Genomic DNA, 24,181 nt, shown 5'->3' on the forward strand with positions numbered 1-24,181 from the left:
ATGAGTGCTGAATGCTACAGTGAATTTTTATACCGATGGTTATGCATGTGTAGGAGGGAGTGAATGCTGGGTGAGTGACGGCTCTATCGTTGCACAATGACTTCAAAATACTTTATAATAGTAACACACACACACACACACACACATACAGTGGAATCTCACAAATTCTGTGATTTTTAATCATGGATCCATAATACTGTACACAGCAGCAGCATGCAACATCAGTAAATTGTAGTAATTACATGAAATTCACAGATGGAGCCTCCAAAGTGACGCTTTTCAGATGCCTCGGGTAATACGCGCCACCACTACCTCAAGCCCGCATGTCTACCCGGGCGTAAACCAATTAAACTCAAGCATGGCAATAATTAAACCAATCATCTTTAAGCATAGCACTTACTATATCCCAAAAACAGCACTTCCCTTTGAAGGGTTCGTGAGGGAGACTGATGAGGAGGAAGCGGCAAAGAGGCGGCAACATACCTGCCTTGTGCTGAGAGGCCGTAGTCCGTCTCAAGACTCGAAACCCCTCCCCCCTCCCCCATCCACTTCAGCAATGTTGTCAGTCAGAGTCAGGTAAAAATCTTATATCACTGTTCATTCCCATTAAATATGCTTTACTAATTTCTTTTTCAGGTTGTCAGTGTTCACTGGTGAATAGTTTGAAGTGGGATTGGCGGTACGAGGGGCAACTTTTTTGGGACTTCAGATCCATAAGTAATTTTCCCCATAAGATTAGTTATTTCTAAATTGCAGAATTCTCAAATCATAGCGTGTGCTTAGTACCATAAAGTCACGATTACAGAGATTCCAGTGTGTGTGTGTTTATACCTGTATATGTATATATATATCCATCCATTCATCATCCAATCCTACATTGCCCCATGAGAAGTGTAGGAGTATGGGGCTAGGCAAGTTGGTCCTGACATTTAAGATGAGTGACTAGCCTCACTCATCTCTGAGTGGCATTACATGAGCAATAACCCCAACCATCCCTTGGATATAAACCTTCACCGGCTCAATCCTATCAGAGTGCTGCAATTACCCACTAAACCACCAGGTGCCATAATTTGGCTATATGGTTACCACCCAGCATACTAAATGGTTTCTTGGTGTACAGCAAACCATTTGGCTTGTCACTCAGTGTAGAGTCATCCATAGGCAGAAGGAAGAGGAAAGACTGAAAGAAAGAAAGAAAGACTAAAGAGGGAGTGTAAAGCCACCCGTAGACAGAAGGACAAGGAAAGAATGAAGTAAAGAAAGACAGAAGAGGAAGGAAGGAAAGGAGGGAGAGGAAAGGGCAGACACCCGAGAGCAGCACTACATCTAGTGAGTGGATGGTAAGCGCCATACGTGTGTGAGTGTGTGTGTGTGTATATATATATATATATATATATATATATATATATATATATATATATATATACACTCAATCCTTAAGTAACACGTGGTTGAGTAACACGTTTTTGTTCTAACGCGGTCAGCATAATGAGACAAGTCATGTCAACACGCGGAAAAACTCGAGCTCACGCGGGAAGTCAGCTGGCCTGGGGACGAAATTTGAAAGCCGCACGATATGACATCACCCTCTAACCTCTGGGTACATTTCCTGGGCGCATATTTCCATTCTGTATGGGTATTTATCTCAGTACCACAGCCAGCCACCTCAGCCAAACAGTCCTAGTGAGATGGGATAAGTTAGGGTAGGTTAGGTTGCTGAAATTTTGCCTGGGAAGCACAGTGGGCATATTTTCGTGAAAAACCTATGGTTAGTTTTGAAACGAATGGGCAAGCGTTGTTCCTGGCTGAGGGTTCCTGGTGGTTTTTATGAATTCGCATACAGAATGGAAATATGTTTTCTAGGCAAACTCAAGGCCGAACGGTTTGACGAAATTTATGGGTTTTGGCAATTTCAGGGGACAAAATGGAATGACAATGTATGCTAATCAGAAAAAAAAAAAAAAAAAAAATCCTTGCGTTCTCGTAAGTTACAGTTCAGTTCCGCATTCTTCGTTTGATTTCATGCTTCCCAACACATTTTGGACCAACTGGGCATATGGTTATCAGTCCTTTCTCATGCCTCATCTAGTTCTTACCCACAATTATCATGGATTTTGCAGTTTTAAGGAATGAAATGGAACAAAAATGTTTGCTAATTAGAGGAAAAGTTACTCTTTCGTCCATGTGTTATCGTAGCGTTCAGTTCCACATTCTTTGTTCGATTTAATGCTTCCCAACACTTCCAACTAACCGAGTATACTGTTATCAATCCTTTCTCATGCTTCACCTAGTTCCACCCCACACTCATAATGGGTTTCGCAATTTTAGGGGACGAAATGGAACGAAAATGTTTGCTAATTAGAAAAAAATACTTTCGTCTATGTGTTCTTGTTAGTGTTCAGTTCCACATTTTTCGTTCGGTTTCGTGCTTCCCAACACATTTAGGACCGACTGAGCATACGGCTATCAAGTCCTTTCTCACGTCTCACAGACTTTACCTCACAGTCATATAGGTTTCGAGTTTTAGGAGACGAAACTGAACGAAAATGTTTGCTAATCACACACACACACACACACACACACACAATACTTCTGCTCGTGTAAGTGAGCATTCAGTTTCACATTCTTCGTTCTTCTTCCTGATAGCCTTATGTTTGTTGGATTACTTCTGGGAGGTAAATAAACGTTTCATACTAAATCTGTTTCCCCCGTCGTTTTAAGTTGTATTCCGCTGTCAACTTGTTTGACACATCAGGGTTATGGCGAAATTAGGGCCTATCCTAACCTAAGTGTTTAAACTTGACCTAACCTAGCTTAACTATACCTTATAATTTAACCTAACCTAACGTAGCATCCAGTTGGGAAGTTGGGAGACGAAAATCACCTTTGAGTACATCAAGACAATCATGTTATGGCTTAAGGAACGTGATGATAAAAATTGGGAAATTTTTCAGCAGGAAAAGGTAATTTACCACCCTGAAAATAGTCAGAAAAATACAGAAAACAAACTGGAGGAATATGAACTGAATTGGTAAGGTTCTTCCACTGTTTTAAGCGTACAAATACCAAAATGGCAAAAGAAAAAAAGAAAAACCATAGCATAAAAGAAAGCACCATCATAACGATTTGGAAGGACAGGGAGAAGATAAAGATCATGCGTAGGAAGTGACACAATCCTGGCAGCTGTGAAGGTTTATATGTTGTCCTGAAACTGACTGAGAAGCTTATAGGGCGTTATGTGGAGCGTCAGAGAAAGCAAACTCTCACTTTTACCCCTTTTTACCATCTTACCCCACGTATTTACCTCCACCTATATGCACCATCAGGTAAAACACTGAAAGAGATATAACTGTTGTAATTAAAAACATCAGTGGTATTAAAAATGGCATTAACAAAAACATAAGTTGGACTGAGTCAACACCACCTCCACTGAGTACCCTTTTGTTGATACGTAGCTCCACGGTATTTTACGTCCGCCCCCCAACCCCAAAGTTGTTGTCAAAGTTTTGCCTTCTCGTGTCATGTGACCTTCGGGAGAGACGTTAGGCTGTATAGTTAGACTAAAATTTATGGGTCTGGCTGTTTTAGGGAACAATATGGAGCGAAAATGTTTGCAAACCAGAAAAAAGATACTCTTTCATCCATGTGTTCTCCTGAGTTAGCGTTCCGTTTCACATTCTTCGTTCGGTATCGGTCTTCCCAACACATTACTCTTCGTTCGGTATTGCTCTTCCCAACACATTTCGAACTGATTGAGCAGTTTAGCCATATGTTTAGTTTATCAGAAATGCGTTGGGAAACGCGATATCAAACGAAAAATGTGAAACTGAACGCTAACTCACGAGAACACACGGATTAAAGTAATTTTTTCTTGTTAGCACAAATTTTCGTTCTATTTTGTACTCTAAAACTGCCAGACCCATAAATTTTTGTCTAACCATATGGCCTAAGGTCTCTCCTGAAAGCCACATGATATGAGAGAAGGCGAAACTTTGACAACAACATTGGGGTTGAGGGATGGGAGGAAAATACCGGGGAGCTACGTATCAACAAAAGGGTACCCATCCCAACTTTTATTTTTGTTAATGCTGTTTTTAATACCATTGATGTTTTTAATTACAACAGTTATATCTCTTTCAATGTTTTACTTGATGGTGGGTGCAAGTGGGGGTAATTTATGGGGGGTTAGGTGGTAAGAAGGGGTAAAAGTGAGAGTTTTGTAAAGTTGCCAGAACACATTGTACCATTATACATGTAAACATATTGTCTGAGTGACGCGGATTTGGGTACCACGGTCCTTGTCCAGTCCCTATTGCCCGCGGTACTCAGGGATTGTGTGTATATATATATATATATATATATATATATATATATATATACTGTATATATATATATATGTATATATATATATATATATATACTGTATATATATATATATATATATATATATATATACTGTATATATATATATATATATATATATATATATACTGTATATATATATATATATATATATATATATATATATATATATATATACAGTGAGTCCTTGATAAACGAAAACCCTTCGTACGAATTTTCGATGTTACGAAAGCAATGAATGTAGGACAAATTCCACAATAAAAAAGTATCTGTCTCAATGATATGAAAAGCGATACAAAAGGAAATACGAAAAGTTCAAAATGGGCGCTTGCTTGCAGCAAGGAAACAAACTAACCCCTCTCTGGTAAACAGTTTTTCGCACACTTCTTAGTTGAGTCCAAGGTTTCGGGACATTTCACTGTCAGGTCGATTCTCCATCATTTATTTACATATCAGTTTATTTTAGCAAGTATATTAGTTTTCGAATTATATGAGTTATAAAGGTGATGGTGGTTTATTCTTTTTTTAATACATGTAAAATATGGCATCAAATAGTTGGTATTATCAGAAAAATATATAAATAGGTTGTATGTTGAAACGTGAATCAAGTGATGTACGATGTTTCACTTCATTGTTTAACATAAGGCTACATATGAGACATTGGCATTTATGTAAAATGTCTAAAAACCTTTTAACATAAGGCTACATATGAGACATTGGCATTTATGTAAAATGTCTAAAAACCTTTTAACATAAGGCTACATATGAGACATTGGCATTTATGTAAAATGTCTAAAAACCTCAAGTGAATGATTGACATACTCTAAAATTATACGAATAATCTTCATATTACGTCTACATTCTCAGCTAATCAATCAGTCTCAACCGACTGCATCCAAAAATTACAAGAAAAATTACTGAAGACAGCTATGAGAGATGCCAGATTATAAATCAAAGTCGACTACAGCGAGGCAGAAGCAAGTTAAATACAGGTGCAAAATTATAAATAATATCCAAAGCCTATGCTGTTGAATGAACATAGACCTTGATAGTTCCCCACGAGATTACTTATTATAGTACAGTATTAATCAATTAATATTAAGTATATTTATAGAATGGCTTGGAATCGTCTTGGGTGCAAATTGTCCTGACGGGGAATCGTCCATGTTTTGATGCCGAATAGACTTCACGGTGAATTGTCCCGGAACCGAGTCCACGTCCCTCCTCACAGCTTTGCTGTACGTGAGGATATTTTCGTGGATCTACCCTTTTTTTTACTGTTTAGACATGCCTCCCAAACGCCCTGCATCATCTCCAGCATCAGGGGAGCCCGCTGCAAAGAAGAAGCAGCACCATACTCTAACTCTGGAGAGTTCATTGGAAATTATAAGACGCCACAAGGAGGGACACGAAGTCTCGGAGATTGGGCGTGCTTTAGGCCTTGCAGCTTCCACCATTGGGACTGTGACCAAGAAAATGGAGGTATACACCCTCCCAAAAAAGTATCGGCCCCTTAAGGTACGATGGTTGTCAAAACGAGCGAATTCTGCAGAAACACATGAATCTATAAATCTGGTGCCTCAAGACATGTACCACTCTGTATGTGATTTTTGTTTTTGATTTTGAGTTCTAATATCGTAATTATCAAGAATATTTTCGCTTATAATCACAGGATGTTATATATCACAATGCTTCATCCATGTCTCAAAATGATATGTGCCGTTAGATGGCCGATACTTTTTTGGGAGAGTGCACAAGAAAATGGCCACCTCGTTCTCTACATCTACAGGTATTATTTACTTCAAAATGGGAGGGGTAAAGTTTAGGTGGTGGGTCTGAGGGGGTCCTGGGATGCATCCCCCCATTTCTATGTATATTTCAATGGGGAAAATCATTCCGATATAGAAAATTTCGAATTATGAAAGTTTTTTTTGGTCCCTACCCCTTTCGTATATCGAAGACTCACTGTATGTATATATATACTGTATATATATATATATATATATATATATACAGTAACCCCTCCAATATCCGGATCAATAGAGCCATCGGTAGGTTCGGATATTGGTTTCGTCCGGATATTGGGCCCCAGCTTATGGACTTGTACTTATGGACCCTAACTCAGAGAAACACCTATACAACTCCCTCCGGACATGCATAGCACCTATTTAACACCCAAATCACACCAATAAGGCACATAAATGACTGAAATAAATGCAAAAGAAACATAAAATGTGGGTTTAGAAGTATGTTCATACATTAATAAACATTCTGGTACTTATGGACTCTAACCGAACCTAACCTAACCGAACCTAACCGAACTCTGAAAAACACATTCCTACTGCACATGCATGAGGTAAGTATAGTATGGAAAGAAGTACAGTATGACACTTTCTGGTAAGTATAGTATGGAAAAAAGTACAATATGAAACATTCTGGTAAATATAGTATGGAAAATAGTACAACATGAAACATTCTGGCTACTTACAGCAAGTCCCTGGCCACCTCGATGAATAACCGCCTCCTCTCGGACTCTGACAGTAAGAACGATTTCCTGAAGCACTTGCACTACACTCTTCCTGAAGTCTTGCACTGAACTTAGTCACTAACACACAGAAGTCCGTTCTTTTCACAGTGTTCACTTTAGTCCAAATAATGTTCCATTTTACTTTAAGTGTTGCACATTAACTTTTCCCCAGTTTTTTTAATTTTCCAAAGCCAAAACAAAGAAGGTTAGTTACGTTAAATTTCTTTTCTACTGAGTCTTTTCTCCCAACTTGAAAACCTTAACACAACACACCGTTTTTTCACTGCACAACACTCAAAATTCCCGTGTGGTCTAGTGGAGAAGTTCTTGCTGTTTATTCACTGTCAGAGCCCGAGAGTATCACTGGCAGGCGTCCAAGGGGTGCATCGGTGGGTCGTGGTGATGGCGTACCGACTACAGAAGACTCTGAAGACAGCCGCAAACTCACGTCGAGCGGTGACTCCATTGTAGCTGATGTGCTGGGCTGTGGCTCGGAGCATGAGGGCCTGTCTTGGGGAGGCAACGGAGTGGAACCAGGGCTTGGCACAGCGGGGGTCACGGGCCTGAAAAAACTGTCAATCGTTGACTGACGCAAGGACCGACGATTCTGGCGATTGATGATGTGCTGCCAGAAAGCACGCACTTCCTCCACGAGTCCCAAGGGCCCCATCTCCCTGTCGCAGTCCGGGTGTTCCAGGTAGTCTAGGACGAACTCTAGATGTTCCCGGAGTGCGCTCAGCTTGGGGATGGCTGGAGTAGTGTCCTGCTGAGCGGAGTCTGCATCATCATCGCCTTCGTCGTCGGAATCCTCAAGTTCGGGACTGACACCAGCAACCGAAGACGCGATCTCGATATCAGACAACATCTGATACCCAGGATCGCCCTCGTCGTCGTCCAACCACTCACGAACATCGTCCACATCAACATCGTCGCCGTGCGTACGTAGCCGTGCATGGAAGTCATCCACGTCAAACCCTAGGAAATCGTACTCCACATCTGTTCCGAGAAGCAGACGAGACCAACCATTTTCAAGAGTTTTCACAGGGACTTCCTTCCATGCACTAGCCCAGTTGTACAGCGCAGACTTGATGTTGTAGCGGCGAAGGTTTTCCAAAGTCCGCTTGCCTCGAGTGTCACGTCCTTCCCTGCGCTCATCCTCGTCCTCGAGGACAACCATCACCTCGTCCAGGAACTTCCGACGGTACAGGTGCTTTGTTGCCACAATCACTCCTTGGTCCATTGGTTGAATGAGAGCAGTCGTATTAGGTGGCAGAAACATGCACCTAATACAGCCATTTTCAGCAACCAAGTCCTTGTCGCACGGTTGGGCAGGTGCATTGTCGAGGAGGAGGAGAGCCTTTACCTGGTCGCAAGGAATTCCCAGTGTCTTCGTCTGGTAATGTATGACCTCCTTGACGAAGTGATGGTGAAACCAGTCTTTGAAAATCACAGCTGTGAACCATGCTTTCAAAGAATGGTACCATACGACAGGAAGGACATTCATCACCCCACGAAGGCACCGAGGCTGCTTTGCACAGCCAACAATAACGGGCTTAAGCCGGTGCATGCCGTTAGCATTGGCACAACACAAAGCAGATATCCGTTCCTTAGAAAGCTTGCGGCCAGGTACACGCTTCTCCGTCTCATCAGCTAGAGTGTTCGTTGGCACTGAGCGATAGAATAGGCCAGTTTCGTCAGCGTTACAGACTTGACCGAGAGTGAGGCCCTCCCTGTCGATCAAGCCTTTCACCTTGTGCCGAAACTCGTCCACTCCATCCTCGTTAGCGTCCAATGCTTTGCCATGTGCTTTACGGTTAGTAAGGCCATGTCGTAACTTGAACGCGAAGAGCCAACCCTCGGATGCCTTGAAGTCAAGGGCGTCATGAAGCCTTGCAAACTTCTCAGCAGCAGCCTTCAGCTCCGTTCCACGTACCATCACACCAGCTGCACGTTGCTGTCGATACCAAATCAACGTGGAGCGGTCGATCTCTGCATACTTGGGGGTAAACATAACCTTCCTCTCCACGTTGTGTTTGCTTCTCGACGAGAAGTCAGCCGTGTACTGCATGAGCTTGTCTCGGGAACGCTTGATATCAAACAAAGTCGACCGGGCCAGGTTGAACTCGCGGAGAATGCGTGAGGAAGACCAACCCGCATCAACCTTCTCCAATATCTCCCGTTTCTTCTCCAGAGTCAACACCACTCTCTTCCTTTTCTCAGGAGGCGGGGCCATCATCACACACACTAAGAGTAGGGCAGAGAGCAGCAGGAGGCCTTGCAGCAAGTACGGCACCACCACAAAAGCGAGCACGTGGGCAGCCATGGCGAACAGCGTAGGTCTTGTCGCGGTGAGAGACAGGTGGGAAGTGGGGAGGATGCAGCGGCGCTCTATCGGACGTCGGAGGAATGACGAACCAAAACAATGCTCTCACACGGCGCGCGCGGCAAGTTCAAATTACGGACGGCAAAAAATCGATTTTTTTTTTCAATTTTTTTGGATTTTCGGACCATTTTGGGAATGTTTGATCCCAGGACGATAAGGTCCGGGTAGTGGGGATGTTCGGTTATTGGGCGTCCGGATATTAGAGTGATTACTGTGTATATATATATATATATATACATATATATATATATATATATATATATATATACAGTACAATCCCAGTTAACCGGGCGGCTTGGGGAATTTACCTTCCTGGTTACAGATTTTTCCCGTAGTTCTAATATTCAAATCTATACAAAAGCGATAATTATCACAGCAGTAAATACAATTCAGGTACTCACCATTCACATCAGGGGGCACACTAAGAGATTCCACCTGAAATATTGCCTCGTAAACACACACCATGGTCATAGTGCACGTGCATGCAATGCCTTGCAGTACTGCAAAATGCACAAGTCCATTCTGTTAACTACTGAATAATTTCTTGTATGTACTGTACTCATAAATGTGGAAAACTAAAGAAATAAAATCCTGAATATTTACTGGTAAATTATCGCGACACCTATGTCCCCACATCAGCTTTGTTTACAGTCCCGGCCCCGACTGGCCGCCACCATTCCGCCACTATCTGTTTTGCACCATTCTATTAACTACCAAAGTATTCGTTGTATATACTGTACTCATAAGAGTGGAAAAATAAAGAAATAAAATCTTGAACATTTATTGGTGAACTGATGTTATGACTGCACTGTAGAATTATCACACCTGTGCCCCCACACAAGCTTTGTTTATGGTCCCGGCCCCAACTGACCTCCACCATTCCACCCTGCACCCACCGCCAATCAACTGTTTTGCACAAAATAAAATACATGATATACATATGAAGTGCAAGCATATATTCTTTTTTTTCTTCCAACAAAGTAAACCTTCATTCCTATTAACATTTTTTTTTTTAATCTCTGCCAGCACACATGCATTCTAAGATGAATTTATGTGGTGCACGTTAGAATCGGTCCGTTAGGAAGAAAAACACTGGTGTTTGCTGATTTGCTCTCTCCCGACATGTCTGGTTTACAAATTCCACGCCTGTCTTTGAAACTATTTAACCATCCAACACTGAAATCACATTCGACTTCTGAATTCATTTTACTGTGAAACTCTCTTGCTTTTTCTTGTATAAGAGGACCAGAAATAGGTGCTCCCCTAGATCTTACTAAGCAAAACCACTCGAATGATGAAGAGTATGTCTTTTTTCAATTGACTTACTTGCCTCGCTTTTCAACAAACATTCACTGAGCTTGGATGCTTGGGCATTGGTATCACAAATCGTTGGATTTCCTACGTTATATTCGGTCATCAGTGTTTTATAATGTTTGCCTTTTTCAAGTCTATTGCATATGTCCAGCTTCTGTTTCACGGTAAGCACGACACGCTTACGTTTAGTTTGCTCTTTAGGCATTTTGGAGTGTTGAAATTACCGTCCATCAGAGCAACACAACAGCAAGAGAGCTTGTTTGCTGTCTGGTGGTAAAAAGCAGACTGGTGATTTGTGGAAATTGTGGAGGGTGTGAAGGATGACTGAATTCAAGTAGGGGAAAGAGGGAAGAGGAGGGCTGGTTAAGAGAATTTACTAGGGATTTACGTTAGCCAGATATGCCTTCACCTCGCTTAGTCCAACTTCACCCAGCCTCGCGATACACGATAAAACGGCGGTTTGGCAGTCCATTCAAAATGGCGCACAGTTATAACTTACTGACGTTTTTACCAGCCCTTGAATTTTCCCGTTTTTCTGAATACCGGATAGCATGAGTTGTACTGTATATACAGTAAACTTGCCCCGAACATGTTCTTGCCGAATGAGCTATGTTCTTGCCGAATGCGCTCGCAATTATACGCGGTTAGTGCTGGAATATGTATAAAACAACGTAAGATTAAAAAACAATTACGAAAACTATAAATTTACGCAAGAGAGGCAGCCACTGAAAGGTCAAATCCTCGAACATCACCGCAGCACCACGCACGGTTTGTTTTGATCAGGTGATCGTGTCCTGCTTTTCCACAGTACTGTATTTGTAAGTTAAATATTTACATTACTGTTCTGGTAAGTTTATGTACAAGTTAAAGTACTATTAAATAATGTTAAACCAAGAAATAAAGTCTTATAACCACTTTACTTGATAGGCGTTGGAATATTCCCTTTTATCTATATGTTCGTTAAAGATTTGCTGCACCGATTTTCCACGATACTGTATTTGTAAGATAAATATTTACTCTTCTGGTATGTAAGTTAAAGCACTTAAATAAAGTTAAAGCGTTAACTAAAGCCTTGTAACCAGTTAACCTGATTTATATGATTACCCATACCGATTTTGATGATATTTTAGACTAAAATTGTATGTTTAGGTTGAAACTGTTTTTAGACTTTGTTTTAGCCATAGGTGGGGTGAACATTGTCATTCTGGGGTACAGTTTACTAACCTTAATTTTTTCCAGACTTACATTTGATGATTTTCAGATTTTACTTGGGTTAGCTTCTTTACAGCTGTTAGACCATTTAGATTGCCTTTATACTTGTTTTTGGGCTCATTTGGGTGGATTTTGGACTTGGTTGGGGGAAACCCAAGGCTGAGAAACACATCGTATTACTTTACGTGTTAAATCTACCCTAATACACAATACCCCACCTTATGATGGGTTTACCTAACCAATTGGATCGTTAAACTGGGGGTATACCTGTATGTACAGTACCCCTCCTAATTTTGGCACTGTTTTGTGGTCATTCTGCCATATTTAGACATCAAAACACACAGGAATATAAAAATAATTTTAGACGCCAAGAAAATCATGGGGAAAAAAAAAAAAATTACTGTACCTATAATTTACTGTATGTACAGCACCCCTTCTAATTTTGGCACTGTTTTCATGTTTTTCTGCCATAGTTAGACATCAAAACACATATAGGAATATCAACAGTAAAGCTAAACACCAAAAAAAACATACAAAAAAATTAAAAAACAAACAAAAAATCCACATGTACAGTACCCCTCTAAATTTTGGCAGTGTTTCCGTCATTCTGCCATACTGAGACATCAAAACATACATAGGAATATCCATATTAATGCTAAACACCATGAAAACAATGTATAAACAACAAAAATGCGCAAAAAACCTGAAGACTGTTGGAAAATCAGTTATCTTTCTGTGATGCGAGTGGCAGCTGCTCCTGGGACACACACAACAAAAAATTCCACAGCCAAATATGCCACTGGAAATTGGCTATATTGGTAAAGGTGCTATAACATCATCTTTGCTAGTGTTTATACTATATGATAAGCTAATAAAGCACAAAAAACTGATAGGTAAAATAATAAAAAAAAACGCAGTGAGAATAAATTGTGTTCATGTGTTCAGGAGTAAAACTTACCTTCATGTAACTTCCCACCATCCTAGTGCAAAATTTTGCCCGCACCTTGCAAGGGTTAAGCCTATGTCTAGATGCAGAATTTCATGAGCTTTTTCGTGGATTTTGTACGGGCATTTCTGCGCATCCTGGGAGGTGGGTGGGCTCAGCTGGCCGCAGGAACGTGTATGATTTAAAATTTCAGCCTATCGCCTGTGAACGCAACATCAGAGGGCCCATTGTTAAACCAGGGTGCAGCCATCATCCAGCAGGGTATGGTGGTATTTGTACCCCCATTGCATAGCCAGGATATCACATCTAGGTCCATATATAGGGGTATACCTGTACCGTATGTATACAAGATGTCCCAAGAGGAAAGGGCATAACTTTGGGAAGTTACGAATGAGGCAATTGTAAGCAAAAAATACTACATAAACATGTGTCTAAATCTCAACCCTTACAGAGCAATAACTACTGATGACATTATGGGTGAATTTTGAGGCAGACCATGTCCACCCATAAGGTCATGTTCGCTAAGACAATCATTCAAAACTTCAGTCCAGTCTCAAAAGGGTGAGTGTTGCAAAACTTTTTGTGTTGGATGTATATACATGAGATCTGTCCAAAAAGAAACTGAACTTTACAAATACTGTAGTGCACACCAACTGGCTGGCATAAAGTGATCACAATGGGAGCACTGTGTAGCAACGTCTTTGAACTTCAGTCTAGCACTAGCCACATCACGCCACACCACTTAGTCATCGAGGTATATGCACTTGAGTGAATGTGTTTAGTGCACTTGGCGAACTGTTGCAAGCTGCAAGAAAAGCAACATTAACCTGCAGTCAGCAAGGTTTAAGATCATAAGAACCTGGGGCAACAACAATGACAACAACAAAATGGGCTCAATTAACTCACCCAGCTCCTAGCTCTTTGTCCCGAATATATACAGTCTCAGGATCATCTGGAGAACACAGTTTTTTAAAGCTTTCCATTATCTCGGCATCATCCATCTTGCCTGTTGTCCTTTTCCGAACCTGTTAAAAAATAATAATAATAATAATTAAAATACAAAGCAACCAGACTAAATCTGATTGTTTTTAATGCATCAAAGACTCAGTTTTTACACCTATCAACCCGACAAAATCTTCCACAGGTATACCCACTAATGTTTAATAATATTCAGCTTAATCCTGCATCATCCTTGAACATCCTTGGGGTTTCATTTACTCGGGACTTATCTTGGAAAGATCATATTATATCTCTTGTAAAATCTGCTTCCAAGAGATTAGGTGTTCTAAGACAACTCCATTCCTTCTTCACCCCTGCACAATTGTTGACTCTATACAGGGGCTTTATCCGCCCCTGTGTGGAGTACAACTCTCATGTGTGAGGAGGCTCTCCACATACAGCTCTTCTCAATAGAGTGGAGTCAAAGGCTTTTTGTCTCATTAACTCTCCTCCTCTTACTGACTCCCTTCAACCTCTGTCTCTTCGTCGCACTGTTGCATCTTTATCTCTTTTCTATCGCTACTTCAAAGGTCACTGCTCTTCTGAACTGTCTACATGCATTCCTCCACCTCTACAATGGTAACGTAGCACCTGTCTAGCAGCAAACTCTCAACCCTTTTCTGTCCAACTCTCTAATGCAAGAGTTAACCATCACTCCCAGTCCTTCATTTATGCAACAGGTCAACTCTGGAACTGTCTCCCTCTGTCTGTGTTTCCTGCTTCCTATGATCTCCAGTCTTTCAAATGCAGTGTGTCCAGGCATCTTAAAATGATCAGATCTTGAATATTGGCTCTCTCTTGTATTTTGTTTTTCTCTTGGAAGGAACAATAATTGCGGGCTCGTGGCCTTTGGTTCCTCCTTCTTCGCATTAAAAAAAAAAAAAAAAAAAAAAAAAAGGCCTTGTCTTTTTTTCCCATCCACAAATGGAGTGGAGAGAGAAAGAGGGAGAGAGTCAAATAATGGAGACACAATTTCACAAGTTTCTCCACAAATAAACTAATGACAAAATGGAAAACATATTTCTCTGCACAAACAAATTTCTCTGCACAAACAAATAAACACGTAACACATGTTTATTTTCATATTTCTCTCCACAAATGAACAAATGAAACAACCCAGGCCTACTTTGACGAATAAGCAAATGAATCAACAAAGGCTTAAAGTCTTTTGCATACATAAATAAATGAAATAACAAGCATACTTGCAAATGATATTAATTCTGCTCACATAAATAAAATAAAGTTTGAGGCCTATTTTCAAAATTTTCTTCAAAAATAGATAAAGACAAGGCTGCTACTTGGGAAAAGCTAATATGAGACATTACTGGCTTCACCAGCTATATATGCAATTATATACAAGAACATTATAAATCAAAGACCCTGTTTAAAATGGAAAAATAGTTCAAAAGATTCTATTTATACTTAAAAGATTCCAAACAGCATAACGCACATCAAGCAATTATGAATCAACAAGGTGGATACTCTGTTCCCAGATACATCATACACACACTGATACAGGTTTGGCTGGGGGGGTAAAGGAGGAAGCTGCACCTAATGTACTGGCAGTTGTGCCTGCTCTACATTTGTGGTATTGTGTATTAGTGACTATGATACAACAAACAGCAAAAGCAACCCATAACATTTGTTTATATACCACAAACTTATATACTTAATAATGTTTTGGAATGTGAAAGTTCAAGCCAATACAACAGTGTGATACCTTATTCAGCACTCTGAATGCAGAACACTTTCTAGTTTATCTTGCTGCTACCAAACCATTTTACTATACTGTAATAAAAAAAAATAATAATAATTTGGTTTTACGCCAGGTATCCCCGAAGGGCTAAGGCGTTGCCTCTGGGTAGATGACTTTTGGACTCAGAAAAGGCCACTCATAATGAAGGGGTTTATCAAAGTTGCACTAAACCCCTACAGTTGGAACAGTATCCTAAGGGAAATGATATCATCAGTGGACAACAAGATTATAAAAAGGATGACTTCAGATTGGAGGGGTTAATTACCTTCCAAAGTTAACCATCTTCACTTGGCTTTCCTTCATTAGGATAGAGGATCAACTTGTGCTAAGTCAATGGACTAGGATTTAACTAATCAAGCAAATCAACAACATCCCCACATCAAATACCTGTACTGGGCTTACTGCGATTTTCACCTCAGCTCTGTCAACTTGGTCACCAGAGTTTGAAATGCAGTCAGTGGAGTCTGTAACTAATGATTCCTCCTCTTCCTCTGGCTCTATCTGTCAAAACAACAAAATGCAGCAACATCAACATAAATGAGAGCTACTGTTGTTATTGTGGCCCTAGACTCTTCTGAAATTGAGGCTAGTGGACTGCAAGCTGAAGTTTGGGATGCTGTCATGCAAGTCTGGGATTTGGCTGTTTCCAAAAAATATGCTGAATATTATATATATATATATATATATATATATATATATATATATATATATATATATATATATATACAGTATATATATATATATATATATATATATATATATATATATATATATATATATATATATATATATATATATATATATATATATATATATATATATATATATATATATATATATATATACAGTATATATATATATATATATATATATATATATATATATATATATATATATATATATATATATATATATATATATATATACAGTATATATATATATATATATATATATATATATATATATATATGATTTGTGGTAGGTGGGAGCATTCACCATCCACTCACTTGATGTAGTGCTGCTCTCGGGTGTCTGCCCTTTCCTCTTCATCCTTCTTTCCATTCCCTTGTCTTTCTTTCTTTTATTCTTTCCTTGTCCTTCTGCCTACGGGTGACTTTACACTCCCTCTTCTGTCTTTCTTTCCTTCATTCTTTCCTCTTCCTTCAGCCTGTGGGTGATTCTACACTGAGTGACAAGCCAAATGGTTTCCTGTACACCAGGAAAGCATTTACTATGCTGGGTGGTAACCATATAACCAGATTTTGGCGCCTGGTGGATTTAGTGGGTAATTATTGCGCTCCAATCGGATTGAGCCGGTGAAGGTTTATATCCAAGGAATGGTTGGGGTTGATTGCTAATGTAATACCACTCAGGGATGAGTGAGGCTAGTCACTCTCATCTTAAATGTCGGGACCAACTGCCTAGCCCCGGGCTCCTACGCTTCTCATGGGGCAATGTAGGGTTGGATGATGGATGGATGGATATATATACAGTATATATAAATATACTGCATATATATATATACATATATATACCGGTATATATATATATATATATATATATATATATATATATATATATATATACAGTAATCCCTATACTATCTGGACGCCCACTTTCCGGACATTGTGGGCCTGGACCTTCAGAACCCAAAAATGGCCAAAAAAGAAAAAAATACCCCCCCAATCCGATTTTTTCCCCTCCCGTAATTTGAAATTGCCGCACAGGGCCGAACAACTGTTTACACCAAGGCCTCTTCACCCCTTCCTTCCTTCCCCCCTTCCCCCTCCCCTGTCAGGGTTGCCATGTGGTATTTTTCATTACCAAAGGTGGGCCAATATGATAATGAATAATTCGTTTGGTAATTAATCAGAATATTGCATTACCAAACGGATTTTTCACATGTATGAGGATACACAGGATGGAGATGGTGGATTGTCTGCTCTCTCTGATTAATCTGCTACCCTACATAGTGTGAAAATAATCAACATGCTGTTAATTATAAGGAGAGTGATTACATGTATTTCCACTGGTATATATAATTAATGGAGAATAAATGCTTCCTTTAAGAATTTGGTAATGAAAAGTTAAATCTGGTAATGAAAACTGAGGAGTTTGGTAATGTGGCCGAGTTCAGATCTGGCAACCCTGTCCCCAGTTACTGCCTAACCTTCGTTCAGGGAAGACGTCTATCGTAATCGATGCCGCACGTGCTCGTTTTTTATGAATAAACAGTGAATAAACCACAATTCCTCGCCACAAGTGTTATGCAGTGTTAAGAAATTAGAATTTAGAGTGCAAAGGATTAAGTGTGGAGTTAATGTGGAGTGCAAAGTGGCGGTTCAAACCGGCAGTTGAAACTGGAGTGGTTCAGTTAAGAAGAATGTGCAGTGTTAAACAATTATAACTCACAGTGCAAAGAATTAAGTGTAGCACAACACTGGATTAGTACGTGCTTCAAGAGCATTTTCACAACTACCAGAGCCTTGGAGAGTTAGAGGCGGCGGCCACAGACGTGATGTAAGTAAAGTTCCCTGTACACTGCTAGGCCTAAGTATTTTCCATACACATTTCTAATTCCTCATTCTCTGGTTCCTTTTCATTTATTTCATGCTTTATGTCCATTATTGGTGTGAACAGGGTCTTAAATAGGTTTAAATAAGTGCTATGCATGTCCGGTAGGGAGTTATTTAGGTGGCTTTCAAAGTTTGACTGGGTTAGGGTCCTTAAGTACCAGTCCAGAAGTCAGAGGCCCACTTTCCGGACGGGACCACTTTCCGGACATGCCTTTGGCTCTATTACATCGGAGAGTGGAGGGATTACTGTACAGTATATATATATCATTTTGTTTCATTTCTAAAGGCTCCAACATGCTTGCATGCATCGGCCTCGGTCACCTAATGGTGGCTTTCCACACTGCACGATCCATTGCAGCCTCCCTGTTCAGTCCCTTAACCCTGAGGTCACACTTAATAACCTCGTCCCGTGTCCTTCTCAGTCTACCCCTCATAACCCCATCCCTAATATTAACACTTCTCATCTTCCTCACCCAATTATCATCCCCCATCCTCTCCACATGTCCAAACCATCTCAATATACCTCTCCTCATCACAACACCAATACACTCAGTCCCATCCTACCTCTCAACTCTTCCATCGTAAACCCAGCCCCTCCGGACCTTGCACGCAGAGACGTATTACACATCCACCTAATCATTGTCATTTCTGTACGTCTGAGCCGGCGAATATCCTCCTCCTTTACTGCCCAGGTCTTACTACCATACAGCATTACACTCCTAACACATGCTGCATACAAAGACCCCTTAGCACAGAGGGAGAACACTCCAGTCCCATCCTACCACTCAACTCTTCCATCGTAAACCCAGCCCCCCCGGACCTTGCACGCAGTGACGCACTACACATCCACCTAATCATTGTCATTTCTGTATGTCTGAGCCGACAAATATCCTCCTCCTTTACTGCCCAGGTCTTACTACCATACAGCATTACACTCCTAACACATGCTGCATACAAAGACCCCTTAGCACGTAGGAAGAGCCCTCTCAATGTCAGAAGAGGCAAGAGCTCCCTGAACTACTTCCAACCACTTCTCACCCTAGCCACAGAGCTAGCTCCAGCCCCACCTCCACCACACAACATGTCTCCTAAATAACAAAACTCTTCCACACACTCAAGAGGTTCACCAGCAAGTTCAATCCTTTCACACCTGACAATCTCCACCTGCTCTCCCCAGCACGCCATACACATAAAATCTGCATTATCTCGCAGTCTACCTCTGATACCACTACATCTCTTGTGCACCCATTTATCACAAACACCGCACAATATATATATATGTATATATATATATATATATATATATATATCCATCATCCAATCCTACATTGCCCCATGAGGAGCATAGGAGCCTGGGGCTAAGCAGTTGGTCCCGGCATTTAAAATGAGAGTGAAAATATATATATATATATATATATATATATATACACAGTATATAGACAGACAGACAGATACATAGATAGATAGATACATACATAGATAGATTGACATATAGATAGTGTGTATATATATACAGTACCCTCGCATCCAACACGCGTTTGTCCAGCTCGATTCGCGTCCAGCACGGAGAGCAAATAATTAGTGCGATTTAATACGATTTAAGTACAGTACTGTAAAACGGGTGCGTAGGCATAACACGGACAGAGCTCTGAGACGTGGGCAAAATCCGTAGAGTTCGCCTCTAGCACGATCACCTCTGGTCCAACACGGTCATACTGGACGTTCCCGTGACGCTGAGAGCCAATCAAAACTTCTGATCAAGTAGCCTACCTCGCCCCCTATAGTGACGTGATCGTGATGTCGCCCAATGAAAAACGCTTCTGCTCTCACGTGATGTTTTGTTTAAATTTCTCCCGCCACAGCGCCACTCAGTCGCATAATTCACATTGGATGGTGCTTTTTTCTTGCTGCATTTTCTGCCCTTGCTACTGCATTTTAATCAGCTTATGATGCCTAGGAAGCCTTCTGAGAACCCCAAGAAGTGGCGGCACCTCCCTCAGGCCACCAAGCTAGAATTCATCGAGAGGCAGAAGAAAGGGAAGAGGAATTTCGAAGGATTTATGAAGGAGGTTGAGGAGGAGCAGCAGCCATTACCCGACAGTAACGCCAGCAGCCATCCTCCGGAGACCCAAGAGGACTACCTACAGCCTCGGATACCACCTTCCATTCCCAACAAGCCCACCAACACTATCCTAAAAGGTTAGTTATCATTCATAGTACAGTACCATTCATTATAATTACAGCAGTACTAATATATGTATAGGTATATGGTAGGTATATAGGGTGACTTTTCCAAGGGTTGCTGACATAATTCATTTTTCCCCATAAGCTCTGTTGTTTGTCCAACACATTTTTGGTCCAACATGGGACCCATGCATGACAATATTACCGTGTTCGACGCGAGGGTATATATATATAAATATATACATATATATATATATATATATATATATATATATACAGTGGAGTCTCTTTTATCCGAAATTCTTTTAATCATAATATGCCATTAACTGTAAGTTTTACTAAAACGTTCTCATTTCGATTAACCGCAAAAATCTGAAATCCATCCGAAAATTCAAACACGGCAGGCCTGTTTCACGCCACTAGCGTTAATTTACTGTTACTCCGCTAGTCACTAAAGCGAGCGTTGGTTGCGCCAGCCCCCATCCACCACCTCGGAAGACATGGATGATGTGGGAGATGATGTGGAAATGACTGAATATGGAAACAGAAAATATGAAAAAACAATTAGGTTTAAGACTTTTTTTGTTCACATTGCTTACGGTGAATTACATAATTGTTTTGGTGAAGGTTTATTTAACATTATTTGAGTGAAGATTTTTTTAAGCTGACAGTTTCTATTACAGTTACGTAAGTGCAGTTACATACGTAGTTACTACAGTGATGGGTGAGTGGCTTTTTGGGTGCTGGTGGTGGTGCTGGGCTAGATGTCGCCAGAAATGGGTGATGGGTGAGTACAATAATGTTCCCTTGTATCCTACATATTATTACAGTATCTTATATCCGAAAAAATCGATTAACCGAAACTTAAAAAGTCCCATGATTTTCGGATAAAAGAGACTCCACTGTTTATGTATATATATATATATATATATATATATGGAAGGAGGTGAAGAAAGTAAGACAGGGTGGCAGTTAAGTTAGTAGGGGAGTGAAAGATAAAAATGGTTGATTACTAGTGGAGAAGGGAGAAAAAGTGAGCAGATGGAGGGAACACTATAAGGAATTGTGGAGATCGTCAGAAGTGAAAGGATTGAACTTGCTGGTGAATCTCTTGACTGTGTGGAAGAGTTTTGTTATTTGGGAGACATGTTGTGTGCTGGAGGTGGGGCTGGAGCTAGCTCTGTGGCTAGGGTGAGAAGTGGTTGTTAGAAGTTCAGGGAACTCTTGCCTCTCCTGACATTGAGAGGGCTCTCCCTACGTGCTAAGGGGTCTTTGTATGCAGCATGTGTTAGGAGTGTACTGCTGTATGGCAGTGAGACCTGGGCAGTGAAGGAGGAAGACATTCGCCGGCTCAGACATACAGAAATGACAATGATTAGGTGGATGTGCAGTGCGTCCCTGCGTCCAAGGCCTGGAGGGGCTAGGTTTACAATGGAAGACTTGAGAGGTAGGATGGGACTGGAGTGTATTGGTGTTGTGATGAGGAGAGGTAGATTGAGGTGGTTTGGACATGTGGAGAGGATGGGGGATGATAATTGGGTGAGGAAGGTGAGAAGTGTTAATATTGGGGGTGGGGTTATGAGGGGTAGACCGAGAAAGACATGGGACGAGGTCATTAAGTGTGACCTTAGGGTTAAGGGACTAAACAGGGAGGCTGCAATGGATCGTGCAGCGTGGAGAGCCGCCATTAGGTGACCAAGGCCGACACATGCAAGCATGTTGGGCCCTTTAAAAACGAAAACGAATTGTTGAACATAGAGGATAGAAGTAATGTGAGTATAAGTAGCTGGGGAATGGCTGGGAGAAGGAGGGAGGTGAGAAGACAGGAAGAAATCAGTAGGATAGAAGTTGTGGAAGCAATGAAGAAAGTCAAATTGGGGAAAGCCCCAGGAATTGATGGAGTGTGTGATGAAATGATGAAGCATGGGGGAGAGATAGTAGAATGGATGTGGAAGATGTGCAGATTGGCCTGGGAGGAAGGTAGAGTCCCGGAGGATTGGAAGTCAGGTATAATTATTCCTTTGTACAAAGAAAAAGGGGAAAAAGAAGTGTGTGGTAATCATATGGGCATTTGTCTTCTTAGTGTAATAAGAAAAGTGTACGGTAGGATACTTATTGACAGAGCTTGGGAAACAACAGAGAAATTAGTTGCAGAAGAACAGGGAGGCTTTAGGAAGGGAAGAGGTTGTGTAGATCACATAATTATTCTTAGATCTTTAGTGGAAAAGTTTCTAGAGAAGGGAAAGAAGTTGTATGCAGCTTTCATGGATTTGGAGAAAGCATATGACAGGGTGGATAGACAAGGATTGTGGAAAGTATTAAGAATATATGGAGTAGATGGGAAGCTGTTTAATGCTGTGAAGAGTATGTATGATGGTGCGAAGGCTGAAGTGCGTGTCGATGATGAAATGAGTGAATATTTCTCCTTGAAGGTTGAGTTGAAACAGGGATGTGTCATGTCTCCATGGTTGTTCAATTTGTACATGGATGGGGTAATAAAAGAGGTACAAGGTAGGGCAGTGGATGTTGGAGTAGCCCTGGTGAGAGAGGGTAGTGTTTGGAAACTCCCTGTACTGTTGTTTGCAGATGATACTGTGTTGTTGTGTGAAGACGATGGGGAGGTGCAAGGCTTGGTGGATGAGTTTGGGAGAGTATGTAAGAAACGGAATCTAAAGGTGAATGTAGGGAAGAGTAAAGTGATGGTCTTTGAGAGAGGTGAAGTCAGTGAATGTACAGTAAAGTTGGATGGTGAGGAAATGGAAAATGTGAGTACTGTACATTTAAGTACTTGAGCAGTGTGATGAGTCAGGATGCAAGTTTGGAGGGTGAAATGCTTGAAAGGGTACAACAAGGAAGAAAGTTGCTGGTTCCTTGAAAGTAGTGATAAGAAACAGGGAAGTGAGCATGGAAGTGAAAAAGTTACCACATGACAGTATTGTGATACCAACTCTAACGTATGGATGTGAAGCTTGGACGTAGTTGGAAGGACACAGGTTAAGAGTGAGAGCAGTGGATATGAGTTATTTAAGTAGAAGCCTGTGGCATCACATGGAGAGAGAGGCTGACAAATGAGGATATAAACAAGCATTGAGGTGTGGATGTGGATGTGATAGGAAGCGTTAGGAGGAACACAATGAGGTGGTTTGGCCATGTGGAGAGGATGGAGGGTGAGAGCCTGACGAGAAGAGTGTATGTGAGTGAGGTGGACGGAGGGAGAGGGAGGGGGAGGCCGAGGATGAGATGGTGGGATGGAGTGGACAGGTATACAAGAGAGGGGGGTGTGAGTTGGGAGCATGGCAGTGAAATGGCGGGGAACAGGGCAACGTGGAGGTGATTTGTTTGTGGCCACCCCATGCGGGAATGAGGCGTCTGGCAATAGACAGACAGATATATATATATATATATAAATATATATAAACATATATATATATAAATATATATATATATATATATATATATATATAATCTATATATATATATATATATATATATATATATATATATATATATATATATGCCGATGATGTGGTTTTGGTGTGTGAGTCAAAAGAAGGGATAAAGCGCAGACTGGATGAGTGGAGATTAGCACTGGAGAGTAGAGGAATGAAAATAAGTAGAACAAAGACAGAATATATGATGTGCACAGAGTAGGTGTACAATAGACGTGAAAGTACAGTAATCACTCCAATATCCGGATCAATAGAGCCATCGGTAGGTTCGGATATTGGTTTTGTCCGGATATTGGGCCCCAGCTTATGGACTTGTACTTACGGACCCTAACACAGAGAAACACCTATACAACTCCCTCCGGACATGCATAGCACCTATTTAACACCCAAATCACACCAATAAGGCACATAAATGACTGAAATAAATGCAATAGACACATAAAATGTGGGTTTAGAAGTATGTTCATACATTA

The 24,181-nt window shown here is 40.8% G+C and overlaps 1 protein-coding gene across 1 annotated transcript in view; it reads right to left on the bottom strand.

Moving 5' to 3' along the window:
• The window catches only part of LOC145398854 (serine/threonine-protein kinase PAK 2-like), a 77,379-nt gene that overhangs the window by 25,912 nt on the left and 27,286 nt on the right, over window positions 1–24,181 (bottom strand). The window contains exons 4-5 of the mRNA XM_080271624.1: window positions 15,887–16,000; window positions 13,651–13,769 (exon numbers count right to left, since the gene is read on the bottom strand). Of these exons, the coding sequence (XP_080127750.1) occupies window positions 13,651–13,769; window positions 15,887–16,000 (233 nt within the window). The remainder of the gene's footprint in view (window positions 1–13,650; window positions 13,770–15,886; window positions 16,001–24,181) is intronic.

This window comes from Coenobita brevimanus, chromosome 5 (genome assembly GCF_032717465.1).
Source record: "Coenobita brevimanus isolate Jiangsu-jjx chromosome 5, ASM3271746v2, whole genome shotgun sequence".
NCBI classification, from domain to species: Eukaryota; Metazoa; Arthropoda; class Malacostraca; order Decapoda; family Coenobitidae; genus Coenobita; species Coenobita brevimanus.